The sequence below is a fragment of the Ursus arctos genome, unplaced genomic scaffold (assembly GCF_023065955.2).
Source record: "Ursus arctos isolate Adak ecotype North America unplaced genomic scaffold, UrsArc2.0 scaffold_4, whole genome shotgun sequence".
NCBI lineage: Eukaryota > Metazoa > Chordata > Mammalia > Carnivora > Ursidae > Ursus > Ursus arctos.
In genome coordinates, this window is record NW_026623056.1 from 30,835,714 (window position 1) to 30,852,758 (window position 17,045).

The window sequence follows — 17,045 nt, forward strand, 5'->3', positions numbered from 1 at the left end:
AAAAGGAAGTGAAATAAGATACAGCAACTTAAAACGGATTTTCAAGACAGGTTTCTGATTCTGGCAATGGCAACATCCAAGTGCTAGTACAACCTCCCAGGCGGGGTCTGGGTTTGGGGTATAAAGGGCCTTGCTCGGTGCCTGGCAGAGAGAGTGGCTCTGAACACTCGTCCTCTGACTGCTCACTCTTCCGCCTCGCAGCCTGTCTCCGGGGGGCAGTTGCCATTTCATCTCTCTCGATAAAAAAGTGAACTTATACTTGTTCTAGCTTGCTCTTTCCTGGAACAAGTGTGAAAGTTCTATTCCTTTGGCTGCTAGACGAGTTGCAGGGAGGTCTGTAGCGTTTGCTGATACTCACTGCTCACATCTCTGAAGGCGGAGTCGGGAAGAGGTGCCCGCAGTGAGCCCTCATTAGCCAGTGTCAGCCAGCTCCAGGACCCAGTGTGTGTCATCGCAGCTGGCCTGCGAGCCAGTTACCCAGTGAGGTAGCTCCCCTTCCAGACACAGTGAATCAGCCTGTCTTGCGAATGAAGTTCCCCCAAAGCAGAGCTCCGGCGATGGGCCCAGAGAGATGCCCCGAGCTCATCCCCGAATGGCTCAGGAAGTACCATTCCTACAAGGGGAATGAACTGCATCTAGAAAGGCAGGTCCATTCTCGTCAGCACACAGACAAAAATGTACGTGGCAGTTCAAAAAAGTAGAAAGATCAACCACAATCTGAGGGCTCCCCCAGGCGTTAATGATAAAAACAGCTGCCATGTACTGTGTCAACCAGGCACTGTGCTAAGGAGAAACCGTAGAACAATGTTTTTCAAATGGTTCGGTGCCTAATATGTGATAACCAGAGCATTAATATTTGTGGAATGAATAAATGATTACATTTTGCCTTGGGATATGAATATACATTCTTTTATTTTAATACCAGATTTTGGTTTTCTTTCAGGTTTTTCTAAACTTGTTTCCCCTAGGGATGCTAATAGATCATGGTACTACACAATTTGGTGCTGTGATTGCTGTTTCCTAGGACTTTCCAAAAGGCTGCTGTAGATTTGTGGCCGTGGGGAAGGGGGTTGACAGAGTCGGTGAGGCCAAATGGTATATTCAGGTAGGAAGAGGATTTTGATGACAATGGCTAAAAGCCCCACTTACAACTCTGCTCTGTTTTGCTTCTTACAGGCTTTCAGCACTGAAATGGCAAAGAGTAAATCCAAGCTACATGGTTTCAATAATTACAGTGGTGAGTAAGAAATTCACGGGCCTATAAGTGGAGTCTACCCACCAGAGAGGCTCGTCCTGGTGTTCATCATCTGAACTAAGGGGCAAGAAGAAGAAATAAGCCAAATGTATTTTCTTCTGTTCGGATACTAACCAAGCAGATACTATCTGAACATGATTGCATTTTTTTGCCCAGTCTAGTTTCATGAGATGATTCGAGAGAGGCTAAGTGGGTAATACACGGTGTGGGTAGTTCCTTCATAGATAGCTCTCTATAATTTTTCTCTAAGAAAAAGATCTGCCCTTTAGAAGCTGCTGCTCTGAATGGGGTCACATCTAAATGGGGTTACTCATGAGCCATTATAGAAAACACATCTCAGTGAGACCAGATAATAATAAATGGATTAAGCTGACGCTACCCAAACCTGAGTCATCACTAGGATCAAAACAGAAACCTTAAACACACAGACAAAAATATGTATAGGCCCCAACTGCACAGATTCTGACTCAGCTCAAGAGCTCTGGATCTGGGCCAAGCACGTATATTTTTCAATAGCTCCTAGTCAGTTTTGCTGCTGAACTAGGTTTGGGGATCACTGGGCTTAACTAACCCTGGTTGATGTTGGAGGACGATTAACCGTGTCGTATAAGTCCTTCCCATTAGTGGAGTTTGAGTTGATGGAGTTGGAATTGCCTCACGATAACTGGGATCTGTACTTCTGAAATAGTCCTTTGATCTACAGTGTTCTATAAATGTTAAAAACACTACATTCAACCAGCAATAGAAACTGTTCAGATATTTCCCATTAGGGTCACAATGATTTGCTTATACCCTTTAACAGAAGAGTTCATTTATGGATGTGCAGTGGTTCAGCAGTGCTGGAAACAAAGGAGGGGACACTTGAAGAGCTGTGGTCTGTGACTGCGCCTCTTATGAACCTGTTTATCTGTAAAATGATGATAATGACGGGCTTTTGTGAGGATAATTGCAGATTATGTACGTAAAAATGTTTCGTAAATTGCAAAGCATTAAACGAAGGCCAAAGAATAATGAATGAGAGGGTGGACAAACTGCCCCGGGAACCCAGAGGAGGGGAGATTGCTTCTGACCTGAACTGACTTCCTGGATGAGTGGTTCTAAGTTGGGCTTTCAGGATGGCAGACTTTCAATGGCTAGAGCTGGTGAGGTGGGAAACCCAAGGTGAAGAAAATGCATAGGAGCAAACAGATACAGCGCATATGTGGGGAACCACACTGAATCTAGGGAAGGTAGATAGGAGTTTTGGGTGAGGATAATATGGAAAAGGGACACACAATGTCTCTATGTTATTAGTCTGAATGATAGGGCCAGGCGTTACCATTTACTTCATTTTTAAGGACATCTGTTAAGAAATTATAATTACAGCACAGGACAGTAATTGACATTAATAATGGTTAATGGTGATGATCTCAGTTTATCAAGGAAAAGTTAAACTATTTAGGAAGGCAGGGAAATGTGTTTTCATTAGAAATATTTAACTAATAAATATTTAATGAACTAAGAAATTTAACTAATAAATACTTATGTATTTCGTGCTAAAAGTATATTTTTTAGTGATCTGAACAATTAGTTACCCAGAAGAACAATTTCTTTTTCCTGGTAATGATGGATTAATGAAGTATCACTATGTTTTGCTTCTATTTTCTCCTAAAAATTAGTGTGAACTCCCAGGCAGAACAAGGATTAAAAAACAAATAAAACCCCTATGCTTCCAGTTTAAGAACCCTTGTCACTTCTAGTGTCCAAAACATTGGCTTTTTTTTTTTTTTTTCAACTCAGAACCTCTCTTACTTCTGAGTCTTTCTTGGTACTGTTTCATAGTTCCTGGTACCACCCAACTAACCTTAGGGGGAGAGATGCTAATTACCACTACTAACCTCAGATCACTTACGCGGAGGCAGAATTATATGAGTACTAGAGTCAGACTGTCCACACCTCCTGGTCCTATAACCATGGGCAAGTTATTTGATAAATCTGAATAAGTTTCCTCATTTGTAAGATGGGGATGTTGATAGTACTTATAAGGTTGTGAGGAATGAACAGAATAATTTATGTGAAGCACTTAGAACAATGCCATAGTAAGTGCTCAGTTTACTTCCCCCCTTCAAAATATGTTTCTGAGATTCATCCAAATAGCTAAAGTTCACTCCTTTTCATTGCTGTAATAATATTCCATTGCTCAAGGACGTTTGGGTCATTTCCAGGTTTTTGCTGTTACAAAGGAGAAGGTGAATTTTCTTGTACATATCTCCTGATACACACATGCAAAAATTTCTTTACAAAATATAATTATGGGAGTAGTTGTTCAGGTTTTACATCCATCATAACTATATACAGGAGTTCCAGTTGCTCTATATCCTTCCCAACACTTAATATTGTCAGACTTATTTTTTGCCAATCTGGTGGATAATTTTTCATATCCCTGATTACCGGTGAAGATGAGCATCTTTTCACACATATGTCGGCCGTTCGTGTTTCCTTTGCTGTGAAATCTTTTGCCCAGCTGAGTACTAGGTTCTTCCTTTTTCTTGATAATTTGAGAGAACTCTTCATATATTCTAGATACTGCCTCACCCATGAATTTCCTCTCTGCTAGTCCATTGCCCCCCAACTTTTTTTTTTTTTTTGCAGTTTGGGTTGAGAGTTACCCTAATGCATCAGAAACTCTGCTTCTTTATATATGTCTTTGCTCCTTATGGAGGGGGGTTGTAGAGAGGAGTACACGTGGGTGGGCTGGAATCAAGTTCCATGAACTTTTCTGCTGGGGTATACGTGTCAAGCAGAAGCTGCTAAGCTCCAAACGCTGCAGATGGAAATCCTGTTACGTACAGATAAGGTATCAAAAGGAATCCCTGGTGTAGAGTTAGGAGTATTTCTTCCTTTCATTAAACTTGGATAATTTTCTTATTTTTCAAAAATAAGCGTGTTATTTTTTATAATCAGAAATACATATTTTTCGGGGCGCCTGGGTGGCACAGCGGTTAGGCGTCTGCCTTCGGCTCAGGGCATGATCCTGGCGTTATGGGATCGAGCCCCACATCAGGCTCTTCCGCTGTGAGCCTGCTCCTCCTCTCCCACTCCCCCTGCTGTGTTCCCTCTCTCGCTGGCTGTCTCTATCTCTGTCGAATAAATAAATAAAATCTTAAAAAAAAATACATATTTTTCAAAAGGAATTTTCTCTCTTTAAAGTCTATGGCTTTCAGAGATGTTTGATTTCAAACTCGGTAGTAGCAAAAGGTTAAGGAAGATCTCAGTCAGCGGGACATCAAGGCATACCTCGTTTTATCGTACTTTGTTTTATCATGCTTCACAGATACTGCTTTTTTTTTTTTTTACAAATTGAAGGTTTATGACTACCCTGCGTCAAGCAAGTCAATTGGTGCCGTTTTTCCAGCAGCATTTGCTCACTTCATGTCTCTGTATACGTTTTGGTGATTCTCACAATATTTCAAACTTTTTCATTATTAGTGTATTTGTTATGGTGATCTGTGATCAGTGATTATGACTCGTGGAAAGCTCAGATTATAGCATTTTTTAGCAACAAATATTTTTAAATTAAGGTATGTACATTTTTTTGTAGGCAATGTTATTGCACACTTAATAGGCTGCAGTATAATGTAGACGTAACTTTTATATGCACTTGGAAACCAAAAAATTCATTTGACTTGCTTTATTGCAATATTCACTTTATTGTGGTGAGGTGGAACCCAACCTGCTTCTCTGAGGTATAATAGTTGGTTAACACCCAGGGTCATATCACAAGGTGAACTCATCTGTGCACTGACAAATGTAAGATAGCAGGGGCAAGGCCATGATAAGACCAACCCCTTACAGGCTAAACTCTTGTTCGCAAGGAGACTGTAAACCGTACAGTTAGATTTCCTTCTTATCTAGCATAGCAATCAGAGATAGGCACTTAATTGAAGTTGCTGTTGCTGGCAACGGTCCTAATATCCTTGGGGCAAATACTGGCCTTGGTGTTTTGTTCTGCTCTGGTTTAAAACCCACCTGCTTTCTGTGGATGTTTATGACAGTCTTTTCAGTCCCCCAGTTGACCAGAGAGGAAAAAAGAGAAAACGGGCTCAAAGCTAAATCTCCTGCCATCAGTCTGATGGGATCTGACCTGGAAAAGATGAAGGAGGCCCAAGTGTGGATCCAAAGAATACTGACCCCCCAGGACCACCATATCATTGAGAATAATCATATCCTCTACCTTGGGAGAAAGGAACATGACATTTTGACTCAGTTTCAGAATACCTTAAGAGTCTCTATCTCAGAGGTTATCACTCCAGAAAAGGCAACGTTAGAGATTAAAGGAGCCCAAGCCGGCGTCATTGAGGTCATTATGAACATTGAACATATGCTGTGTGAAGTTCAAAAGGAAATGACAAGAAAAAAGGAGTTAGTCCTCTGGAGCATGTCAGGTGAGTAACTTTAAGTTGGAAAGTCAGCTCTTGCAACTGTTCCTTATGGGTGTGAGTGCGTCTGTGTGTATGTGGGTCAGAGATAGTATGGAAGAGAGAGAGAGCAAACCATGCTGGTTCTGTGTTAAGCTATGACCTTTTATAACCGTTTTTGGGCTGTCTTTCTACGAGCAAGTTTAATTAGTAAATAAACACACACACACACACACACACACACACACACACACACACACGGGCACACACGTGACTGGATTTACTTATGATGACGTGGATTATAAGAGGCAATTAAATGGAAAGCCTCCAGCAACACAAGCCCAGGTTCTGGGGGGGAAAGTACATCCCTAATTCTACAAATGGAGCATTCAAATATAGACACATTCTACTTAATTAATTCATTTCTTTGAGTTTTATTGCATTTACGTATTTGTTGCTGGCAGCATTAGGAATCTTAAAATTACTCTGAGCTCTCTCACCTAAGTAAATTATTCATTCATACTGTGAAGTACACTCAAGTATCTCCCATTCGGTGGGGCAAAAATCCTCACAATGACTGGGAATTTGGGTCTGGAGAGGTCCTTTCAACATGGCCCTAGAGCTAACTAGGAAAATTTCACTGTTGTAAATGCCACCTTGGGAAACAGAAGCTTATTTCATTTCTTTACTCAACTAATGTATATTGTATCCATGATATGTGCCAAGCAAGTGATGGGTGCTGGGGATACAGTGATAAGATGGACATTGTTTCCATTCAAAATCGAATTGAGGATACTGAGAAGCAAACAGGTTAGTTATGAAAGAGGAGGGTGAAAATACTCTGTGGGAGCACCTCAGAAGGGCACTATGATGTTGCGATTTAGAATATATATTTGGTCATTCAGACGATCAAAACACATTTGTGATACATATTTGGTCTTAATCCACATTCCTGGCTTACAGCTCTCAAAGCCCTTGGATTTCCTAAGTGTTGAGAGTGATAAAGGTGTCTTTTGTTACATTAGGGGGTGACTTTGAAAGCATTTAAGGATGGGGACTGGTCACTAGGAAACCTGACCTGTGTTTGGAGGATTGAAACTTCTGGTATCCCCCAGCCCAACCTCTGGGGAGGGGGCTGGAGGTTGAATCAGTTGCCAATGGTCAATGATTTAACCAGCTGTGACTAGGTAATGGACCTCCAGAAGGACAGGTTCAGAGAGCTTCCAGGTTGGTGAGCACGTGGAGAGCTAGGGAGTGTGGCTTGCTGGGAGAGAGCATGGAGCTCCACACCCTTTCCCCATTCCTTCCTTGCCTTATGCATCTTTTCAGTCTGGCTGTTCCTGAGTAATACACCTGTATAACAAACCAGTAATCTAGTAAGTAAAATGGTCCTCTGAGTTCTGTGAGCTGCTCTAGCAAATTAATTGAACCCGAGGAGGAGATCATGGGAACTTCTGATTTACAGTCAGCCAGTTAAAAGTACAGGTAACAACCTGAACTTGCAACTGGTGTCTGAAATCCAAGGAGAAGGTCATTGGAACCTTCAGTTTGTAGCTAGTCAGCCAGAAGCACAGGTAAAAACCTGGCTTTCAACTGGTGTATGAAGTGTGTGTATGTGTGCGTGTGTGTGTGTGTGTGTGTGTGTGTGTGTGTGTTGGGGAGCAGTCTTGTAGGACTAAACTCTTAGCCTGTGGACTCTGATGCTGTCTCTGGGTAGATAGTAGCAGAATTGCTTGGTTGTATATATGGGAAACCCTCCTACACACACAGACATTGGAATTGGGTCTCAGAATACCAATTTAGACACCTAACCCAGACTTGGGAGGTCAAGGGGAGCTTTCTCAGAGGAGGTGTCATAAATGGAGAATAAAGAATAGGTAGAAATTAGTAAGGTGAAGAAACTTTCAAGCAATCAGACCGTGGCAGGGACTAGATTATGAAAGACTTTATAAATCACATGAGAGTTCAGAGTTTTTCTTGAAACAAGGGAGAGACTTGAAGGATTTTAGCAAAGATAGGTCAGTTTCATTGTAATGTTGATGAGTTTGGTACAAAAATTCAGATGCAAATTTTCAAAGGACACCTCATTTTCACCTCGTGTTTGTAAAAATAATCCAGGCAGACATGGTCAAAGTGAGTGAGAGTTTACAGTAAGTGTTGTATCCACATTCCCTAGAAAACCCAGTGTCAAAAAACATGGACAAAAATAATACACAAGAGTGGCGCCTGGGTGGGTCAGTTGGTTAAGCGTCTGCCTTTGGTTCAGGTCATGATCCCAGGGTCTTGGGATCCAGTCCCACATCAGACACCCTGTTCAGCAGGGAGCCTGCTTCTCCTTCTGCCCCTTCCTCCTCCCCCCCCCCCCCCGCTCATGTTCTCTCTTTATCTCTCTCTCTCTCACATTCTCTCTCTCAAATAAGTAAATAAAAAATCTTTAAAAACTCTGAGCATAAAGAAATAACATTCAAAATTAATACACAAGAATGAGACCGAAGATTATGATTTCTACTTAGCTTTTGAAAGGTGATGACTGTGGATATTTAAACTAACACCAGTACACTTCCCAAGAGAACAAGAGACAAAGAAACACTGGTCTATAAAGCCTGTGGCATTACTTTAACTGCATTCATCAGGTTGACCCATTCTCCCAGCTATTGGCAATTAGTCCCCTGTAAGTCCCCTGTTCTGCTGCAAGGTGGCACTTTTGATAGTGGGTGACTAAGCATACTATTCCACAGCAGTCTTTCAGAGGCCCCTACACGCTTACCCTCTCTCAATCAGATTAAGACCTTAGTTAACACAGTGGACAAATTTTCAATGAATTATTACTACAAGGAATATCAACTATCCACCAGAGTGATAAAATTTAAATAAGGGAAGCTAGGTATTTCCTCTTTGGTGGTGCCATTGTCATCCTCCCTGGGGAGAACTTCTGACAGCAGGAGTTCCTGGATGTTTGAGTCTCCGGTGCCCAGCCCAGCGCCAGGCAGGTAATAGGAGCTCAGTAAATGTTTGCTGAACTCTAGTGAACTGAACTCTATTACTGTACTTTATAAATGTCAGCTGTTGCTCTCGAGATTTAAGTTCTAGTCTCTTCCTTTGAAATTTCCTGGCTTTGGAGTTTCTCTGCTATGGAATTTTGTCCCGCCTGCTTTCCAGATTTACAACTTGGCCCCTCTAGTGAATTTCTTTGGATTTATCATCTGCTTTTTGTGGTTAAATTGAGCACATTCAGTTAAATAATGTGCTGGGAATTATGTCATTTTTGTTTACTTGGGTTTAAGTCAAACTGAAAATAAACTGAGGGGTGCCTGTGTGGCTCAGTTGGTTATCGAGTCCTGCCATCAGGCTCCCTGCTTAGCAGGGAGTCTGCTTCTCTCTCTCTCTCTCTCTCTCTCTCTCCCTTTGCCCCTCCCCCTGCTCTTGCTTGCACTGCTCTCTCTGTCTCTCTCAAATAAATGAATAAAATCTTTAGAAAAGAAAATAAGTCCTTGGGGGGGGGTCCTGTTTGTCCACCTGTATGTATATTTATTCCAACAAGGAGTTGCTAGGCAATTACAGGTTGTCCCTTGAATTTAAAACGGAAAGTAAGAAAGTTAAGGGAGAAGAAACAAAGGAAGGAAAAAAGGAAGGAAGGGAGGAAAGACAGGACACCATAAACTCTTAATCTCCAAAGTTTGCTCCTTGTGGTTGGGTGGCATACAAGTGATACATGTGGAGAGTACTCTGCCACTCGCAGAAAGTACTGGTGAAAGCCAGGTTTAAATTGGCTGTGTGATACCAGGCAAGTCACTTAACTTCTCCGAGTTTCAATATCCTCATTTGCAAAAGTGGGTTAGTTATTTCAGTGGTGGTGAGGTAATTCTCAAGTGAAACTGTTTTGAAAATCTTGAAGCTTTACGTAAACGTCATACTATTTTTCATCATTATTTAATGTTTTGTGATGCCTTTGTCTTTTGTTGGTGAGCATCCTGGCCAGAAATACAAACACTTCCTGTTAGCAACACAATTATTTATCATCGTTACAACATCGATGGGGAACATATATCTTAATGCTTTTTTTTCTCTCACCCCCGTCAGCCTCGTAATCCAAATCATGTGAGGACAAGTTTATTAACCCCCTCTTCTATCCTATGCCTTCTCATTATATTGTACTCTCCTTGCCTGTCCTAAATACATAAGGCGTACAATTTAAACTGGCTAATCCATTCCTTTAAATTTTTGTAATTTGTTTTATTAAATTTCTTTACAACCCTTTTTCTTCTCACAGAGCATTGAGACAAAGTTTTGTGTTACTCATTTTTAGGACAACAGACTGATTGGCAGCTCCCAAACCAGGATGAAATAAAAAGGAATACATTTCGGAAATGCCTAAAGCTTTCAACGGAGGAAATTCAGGATCGGAAGAAACAGTTTGAAAACTGTGGTCTGCAGGTTATAAAGGTATACTGAATTAAGGGAAGGTTTCGACTCGTCTTGCTATCACCTAGTTCTGTAACCAAAAGAAAAACTCACCTGCTGATGACTCTAAGCCAGCTGCTCATTGGCCCAGACCCCTAGGAGTAAGACTGAAAGCAGGGCAGGGGTGGGCAGGCACAAAGGGTATAGCTGGAATCAGGAGGTAGGAATGATGTCAGGAGGTACAGAAGCACCAATCAAGCGTCAGGGCAAACTTACCTGCCTATATCTTAAAGCAACACAAAAGAAACGGAATTGCATTTATCACACTGGATTGTAATCGCTTACCTATTTTTACTCTCACTAAACCCGGAGCTTTGAAGAAGCCAAAGACTGTCTACACTGTTGACCGTTTCATTACCAGGGCCTGGCACATAGGGATTGCTCAGTGAATTTTTATTACCTGGATTTATCAAAGAAGGGACAGGGAATTTTGAAGGGACAGAAGTCAAAATAGGAGAGGGGTAGGGCCAGGAGAGGTTCTTAAAACACTTTATACGAAAAGCAAGTTGCATGCCAGGTAACATGCACCTAAGAGCCTTTCTCTTTGAACCAGAGTATCAGGCAATGTAAATAGAGGTTCTCACTTTTTTTTTTCAGTTTTTTTCAGTTTCTCATATCCTTGGGTCATAGGTGGAGAAAATAGACAATGCAGTTCTCATGGCTGTCTTCCAAAACAAGAAGACAATGATGGAAGGGAGAACACATGGGAAGCCTGTGAGCCACAGGCTGTATCAGCAAATTCCCTACCAGTTCTGTGAAGCAGTGTGCAGAGTTGGCTTCCAAAGAATGTACTCGGTGGCCTGCGGTAGGTGTCAGCCCCTCATCTTCAGGGCCTCTGTACATGGGGATTGGTGAGCAGACCTTAGCAGATGACTCATCGCTCATGGTATTTGTTGCTGTGGTGAGGGGAACCTTGCCACTGGGATATAGTGATCAAGTCATTTGGAAAGGGTCATATTTTTTGTTTGCCTTCATATGTTTTGTTGCTGATGGATTTATGAAAGCTTTAGTGGTAAGTTCTACAGTTCACTGTTTTTCTCTTTTCTGTGGTTATGTGTTTTATCTGCAGAGAACACCCTGAAGCTTTTTTTTTTTTTTTTGGCTTAGCTCCACAAAATTATTATCAACAGTACCAAACCTCATCCTTAATTAAAAGGGCATTTTTCTGAACTTAATGAAGTTGCTCTTTTCTCTTCCATCTTCTTCATTTCCTGTAGCCTGCTAGGGAATGAATTAGATAGCATCTGACAGGTGAAGTAAACAACATCTTAAGATCCTTTTCAGCCATGGGAGTTCTACCATGTGTAGCTTCCATGTCTCTTTTCAGTTGTACAACAATATTGCATACTTAATTGCTGTTTTGTCCCCTTTAAATCTCTCCAAAGGAGGCGAAGAAGTTTAATAATAATCATGGAGGATACCTAGCCATGAGGCTTGATTTTGCCTGATCCATTGACTATGTTCTTGATCTTTACCTTTCAAAATATATAGCATGATCCTTGCTGTGAAGCCAACTCCAAGTCTTGATTTCTAGAAAGCAAAGGGTCTGGAAGCCATCATCTCTTTGCCCCAGAGAGAACATAAGCAATACCTGGAGTAAAAATTGAACATGGAAAATTCCTGGGGGTAAAAATTGATTAATGAATCCCCACCAAGAAGTCTTTGAGTGTAGCCAGAATAGTGATATTGGTAAAGTCTTAAAAATTCACAACTTCCGTTTGCTCCTAAACCCGTCGTAACTGGCTTCTCTGCACTCCCCCCTCCCACCCCTACTTAAACTACTCTCACTAAGACCATCACTATCCTCCTCTTTTTCAAATCCAGTACTGCCTTCTTTTCAGTCCTATGGCAGATGCTGCGAATTGCGTGACATCTGTACATGTCTTTCTTCCTGAAAGACACACACACCACCTCCCAAGGAAGACAGCCCCAAAGTCTCATCCTGTCTTATCATCAAACTCAAGTCCAGAAAATCCTCTCGTAAAGCTTAAAAGCAAGGTAATTGCTCTAACCCACTCATTATATAATAATAGGAGAAGGAGCAGAAAAACTGCAATAAAAACTCCCATTTCTAGGGGCGCCTGGGTGGCTCAGATGGTTAAGCATCTGCTTTTGGCTCAGGTCATGATCCCAGGGTCCTGGGATCGAGCCCCACATGCTTCTCCTTCCCCCTCTGCCTGCCACTCCCCCTGCTTGTGCTCTCTGTCAAAAAATAAATAAGATCTTTAAAAATAACAAAACAAAAAAACCTCCCATTTCTAAAGGGGAGAAGGAAAGTCACTGGTCCCTACCACTAATCACATGCCCCTGGACAGGGATAGTGAGGACTGTCTTCAGAGTGGACCGACACCCTGGTTTTGCACTCTGGGAAGAATCTTCCTTATGTGTTGCCGCCCGTGGTCATTTCTAGGCCCCCTGGGGTCCATGGCCTATCAGGGGTCCATGGGTTGCATCAGGGACTAGAATGCTCTCAGGCAACTGACAGCCAGGCTTACAGTTTCTTCAGCAGTACAGTTCCTTTAAAACATCAGCAGGCATGAAGCCTGTTTGCTTCTGGTCAAGATTGTGTCTTTAAAACCCAGCCGAAGGTCTTGTCTCCACCTAGTCTTTAAGCCTCAAGATTATGGTCTTTTACCTACTGGCCTCCATGCTCTGTCCATGACCCTAGCTCTTAGTTTAAAGCCGCTGCCTGAGGCGATTCGAATGATAGACTCACTGGGGAGATACTGTCCATAATGTGACTTGCGCCAACATGTCTGGAGAGCGTGCTTGAGAAACCCAGGAGACATTTTATCACCACTGAAATTGTTTTGCAACTCTTCTTTTTTAACCTAGTTTTCATTTGGAGTACAAAGGTTCTTAGCTTTTTTTTTTTTTACCCCTGAAAGTTTCCAAATTATGGGACTCTCAGTCAATTTAGATGGCCAGCTATAGGCAAAAGGGGCTTCTATTAATGAAGCTTTATATATATTTTTTCTCTCTTGGCTTGCATTCAAGCCAGTTTTGATTTCATCTCTTGCTTGTAGGACTTGGCTGAATGTCGCAAGAAGGAGCCTCCATGCTTGCAGTTTTTTTATTGGGTTCATTCATTCATTCCACAAGTTTCTTGAGCACATTCTATAAGGCAGGCCCTGTGCTAGGTGGGATGAATACAACAGTAAACAAAACACACAGAGTTCCCACCTTTATGATGTATAATGTAGTGAGTCCATCTGTTGGTTTTCTGGAGTTCTAAAGGAAGTCTTTTTTATTTTTTTAACTCTATGATGTCACCTGGATGATTGCACCTATACCTATGGCTTCAACTCCTACCTCTATGATGACTTACAGATTTGTAACTCCAACCCCCTTCCTCTCTCCTGACCTGCAGGTCCATATTTCCGAACTTCTTTTGAATATTTCTGCCTAGATGTTCCATAGCCTCCTCAGACTGAACTTTTTCCTTGACCATATTTTCCCCTAAGAAATAGGTGCTTCCCTCCCCACCCCCCTGATAGTCCCTAACCTGGCTAATACCATCACCATCTACCTACCATGTCTCCTAGCTGGAAACTGTATCATCTTCCCTATCCAACCTATCCTTTCTCTGCTACCAGAATCATGCTAAAAACATACGTGCCTGTTTAATATCTGCCTTCCTAGTTGCCTACAAGGTAAAACTCCAACCCCGTTGGCAGAGCATGTAAGGACCTAACCCCCCCTCCTCTGCCTCCCCCCACCCTTACTTCCCCAGCCTCATCACTCACTGTGTCATCCACACTTTAGCCAGGAACTGCTTAGAGTTTCCTAAATGTGCTGGTTATTTCATGCCTCTATGCCTTTGTGTGCAGAATGCCTTCCCTCCTCACCCTTTTTTTTAGCCCTCCAAAGTCCTATTCCTTCTTCCAGACATAGCTCAAATGGCATCTCCTGGTTGACACCTTCCCTCACTCCTGCAGGCCCAGGGAGTCCCTTCCTGCTCTGTGCTCCCGCACGTCCTATATTCCTCTGTTACCGCATCTGTAACTCCAACAGGTACAAAAATCTACCGTTCCACAAAACTCAGGTGTGGGGCTTGTCTTCTTTATAGCCCTAAAATGGAACTTTATCTACCTTTCATGCTCCCATGTCCACAGATGTGGAAAACTCCCATCTTGACAGCTGGAGATCAACTCAGTCATTTTCAGTTTTCTTAGTCCCTTTGGGGTTTAAACTCAGTTCCTGCAAGGTTTTTCTCCTTCTTCACTTCTGAAAGTGCTTTCAATGATGGACAGGCATTGTGGGGAGAGTGGTCTGGTTCTTCATCTGTCTGTTCTCTGTCTCCAGATGTCCTCTGCTGGAAAAACCACCCTGGGCTTTCGTCATTAGCACCCTCCTGTGCTTAAATTTATGGTGCCCTTTGTTCCTAGTGTCTACACAGGGCACTCTGTTTTTCGTGCCGAGGGAATTCCCTTCCATTGTTTGTGCCCCTCCTGCAGCGCAGGAAATTTTTGAGTGTGCACATCGTCCAAGCTGAAATGCAAGGTCTTGTGTGGCATTCCTCACCTGTTCTGGACATCTTCCCCAGCCATCACTGCTTTCCACTTAGCAGCCAGGCTGGAGGAGGGGGCTGCACCCAGTAGAGTCAGGCACTGGTTCCTTCTACTCTCGAAGTCCCCTACTCCCTGTTTTTCTGAGATTCTTGTTGTTCTTCCCTATCTCGACGCCCAGGGCTCTCTTGAGGGAGTGGGGCAGTGAAGTGAGTCCCTTCTAAGTCCCCAAAAGTTCTAGTCATGTCCTCTCTGATTCTTCTCTTTCCACCAGGTGCAAGGAAGAACTTTTATTTATTTTGAAGTGAGAGAACTATTCTAAGAATTACCTTTTATCCTCCTCTCCTCTGTTACATATGGCATAAACTCCATGCTCTGAATCCTTTAGGTTTTTAGACTTCCGGTTCAAAAAACCCTTTTCTTCTCTCAGGAAACCTTTCAAGACCATAATCTATGCTTTGATTGAAAATAATTATATATGATATATGGGGTACCTGGATGGCTCAGTCACTTGAGCCTCTGACTCTTGGTTTTGGCTCATGTCACAAGCTCAGGATCCTGGGATCAAGCCCCTGCATCATCTCGGCTCAGCAGGGACTCTCCTTCTTTGCCTCTCTCTCCCTCTTCCTCTGCTCCTCCCCCTGCTTGCACTCTCTAAAATAATTTTTTAAAAATTATATAATATATGTAAATATATATTATATAATTTATATATACATATTATATAATTAAAAAATGTTACATATATTCAATTGACTTTGTTCTGAGCTTTATCTTTTTTGCCCCTGATGTAATAAGTAGCAAGAACTCAATGGGTGGAAAAACGAAGAGCAAGAAGAAACTTCCAGAAAAGAAATCTTTGATTTTTATCTCAAAATATTTTTCTCTCCACATAAAATTGTGCTGTACTTTACCTGATTACATGTGGGTAGTTCCCTTTGTGAATTTTTGAGAACAGGGATCATGTCTTAGTCATTCTTTGAAGCCCTAGAGCTGTATCGTCCAGCTGGTAGCCACTAGCCACATGTGGCTATTGAGCACTTAAAATGTGGTTAATCTGAATTGAGATGTGCTGTAAGTGTAAAATATACACTGATTTTAAAGATCACTACCCAAGGAAAGAGTGTAAAATATCTCCTTAATAATTTTTTATATTGATTACAAGTTGAAATGATAATATATTGGATATCATAGATTAAATAAAAATTATTAAATTAATTTTACCTGTTCCTTTTTGCCTTTTTATGTGGCTGCTAGGAAATTTTAAATTACATATACAGCTTACATTGAACTTCTTTTGTTCAGTGCTGCTCATGAGCCTGCAACAATATCTGGTTAAATCCTAAGTAAATGTAAAGAAAAAAAATAGGGAGGGAGGAAGGGAAATAAAAAGGAAGGTAGGTATATAAATGTAAGCTATTATTATGCTGATGATATCAATGATAATTTGTCTCAAGAGAACAACTTTAGGTGTCTTTGCTACAGACAGGGACTTGGGACCAGGAGGTGGTGATTATTCAGAGGGCTAGAGAGAGAGTACAGAGTAGTACCCACATAGGCAATATGATTCATCAGATCCTAATAATCTTTTAATTTTTTTTCTTTTATCAGACCCAAAATATGGAGCTGGTATATACTTCACCAAGAACCTGAAAAACTTAGCATATCAGGTCAAGAAAACATCGGCCACGGACGGACTGATATATGTGTTTGAAGCTGAAGTACTCACAGGCTCCTTCTGTCGGGGTCATCCGTTATATATCGTTCCCCCACCATTGAATCCTGGAGACACAGATCGCCATGACAGTGTAGTTGACAATGTCTCCAGCCCCGAAACCTTTGTTATTTTTAGTAACACTCAGGCTATGCCCCAGTATTTGTGGACTTGCACCCAGGATCGTGTACAGCCATGGGATTACTCATCAGAACCAAGGGTGCTATATTCACAGCAGCCTAAAGCAAGATTCTCAAGGGGTAGTTCTGTTTAACCTCCACATCATTTTAACAACCGGCATGTGCCTGCTTTGGAGGAACTTTCCAAATAATGACCATCAGTGAGTCAAAGAGTGGTCTGAATATGTCAGATGTGTTGTCCATATGGCCCAATTGTGTTATCGAAGGGAGCCACCACAAACTAGCATCTTAGTTCTTTCACCTTTGTCTTCACCTCTTGGGATTGGGGTGCGTAAATCCCAGCCCAAACACTCTCAGGACCGTTCCCTCTCCTTCAAGTTGTCCTTTCGTCTCTTTTACTATGGGTAACAGTAAAAATGTTTTACATGTGATGAAGGGGGGTTTCTAGTATATAATCCAAGCCTTTTTATTTTCTAAAATGATAGTGTAACAGCAGGATGATTTTAGATTTTCCAGAGAAATCTTATGTAGTATTTTAGATGTCAAAATAAACCATCTTTGTCTGAGTAA

The 17,045-nt window shown here is 41.8% G+C and overlaps 1 protein-coding gene across 7 annotated transcripts in view; it reads left to right on the forward strand.

Annotated features, from left to right (window-relative positions):
• PARP9 (poly(ADP-ribose) polymerase family member 9) overlaps nucleotides 1-17,045 on the forward strand; it is a 29,688-nt gene extending 12,643 nt beyond the window's left edge. For all 7 annotated transcript variants that reach the window (XM_048215009.2, XM_048215008.2, XM_048215010.2 and 4 more), the window contains 5 exons: nucleotides 1,177-1,237; nucleotides 5,299-5,679; nucleotides 9,959-10,095; nucleotides 10,744-10,918; nucleotides 16,233-17,045. In XM_048215009.2, the coding sequence (XP_048070966.1) occupies nucleotides 1,177-1,237; nucleotides 5,299-5,679; nucleotides 9,959-10,095; nucleotides 10,744-10,918; nucleotides 16,233-16,609 (1,131 nt within the window). In that variant the 3' untranslated portion in view covers nucleotides 16,610-17,045. The remainder of the gene's footprint in view (nucleotides 1-1,176; nucleotides 1,238-5,298; nucleotides 5,680-9,958; nucleotides 10,096-10,743; nucleotides 10,919-16,232) is intronic.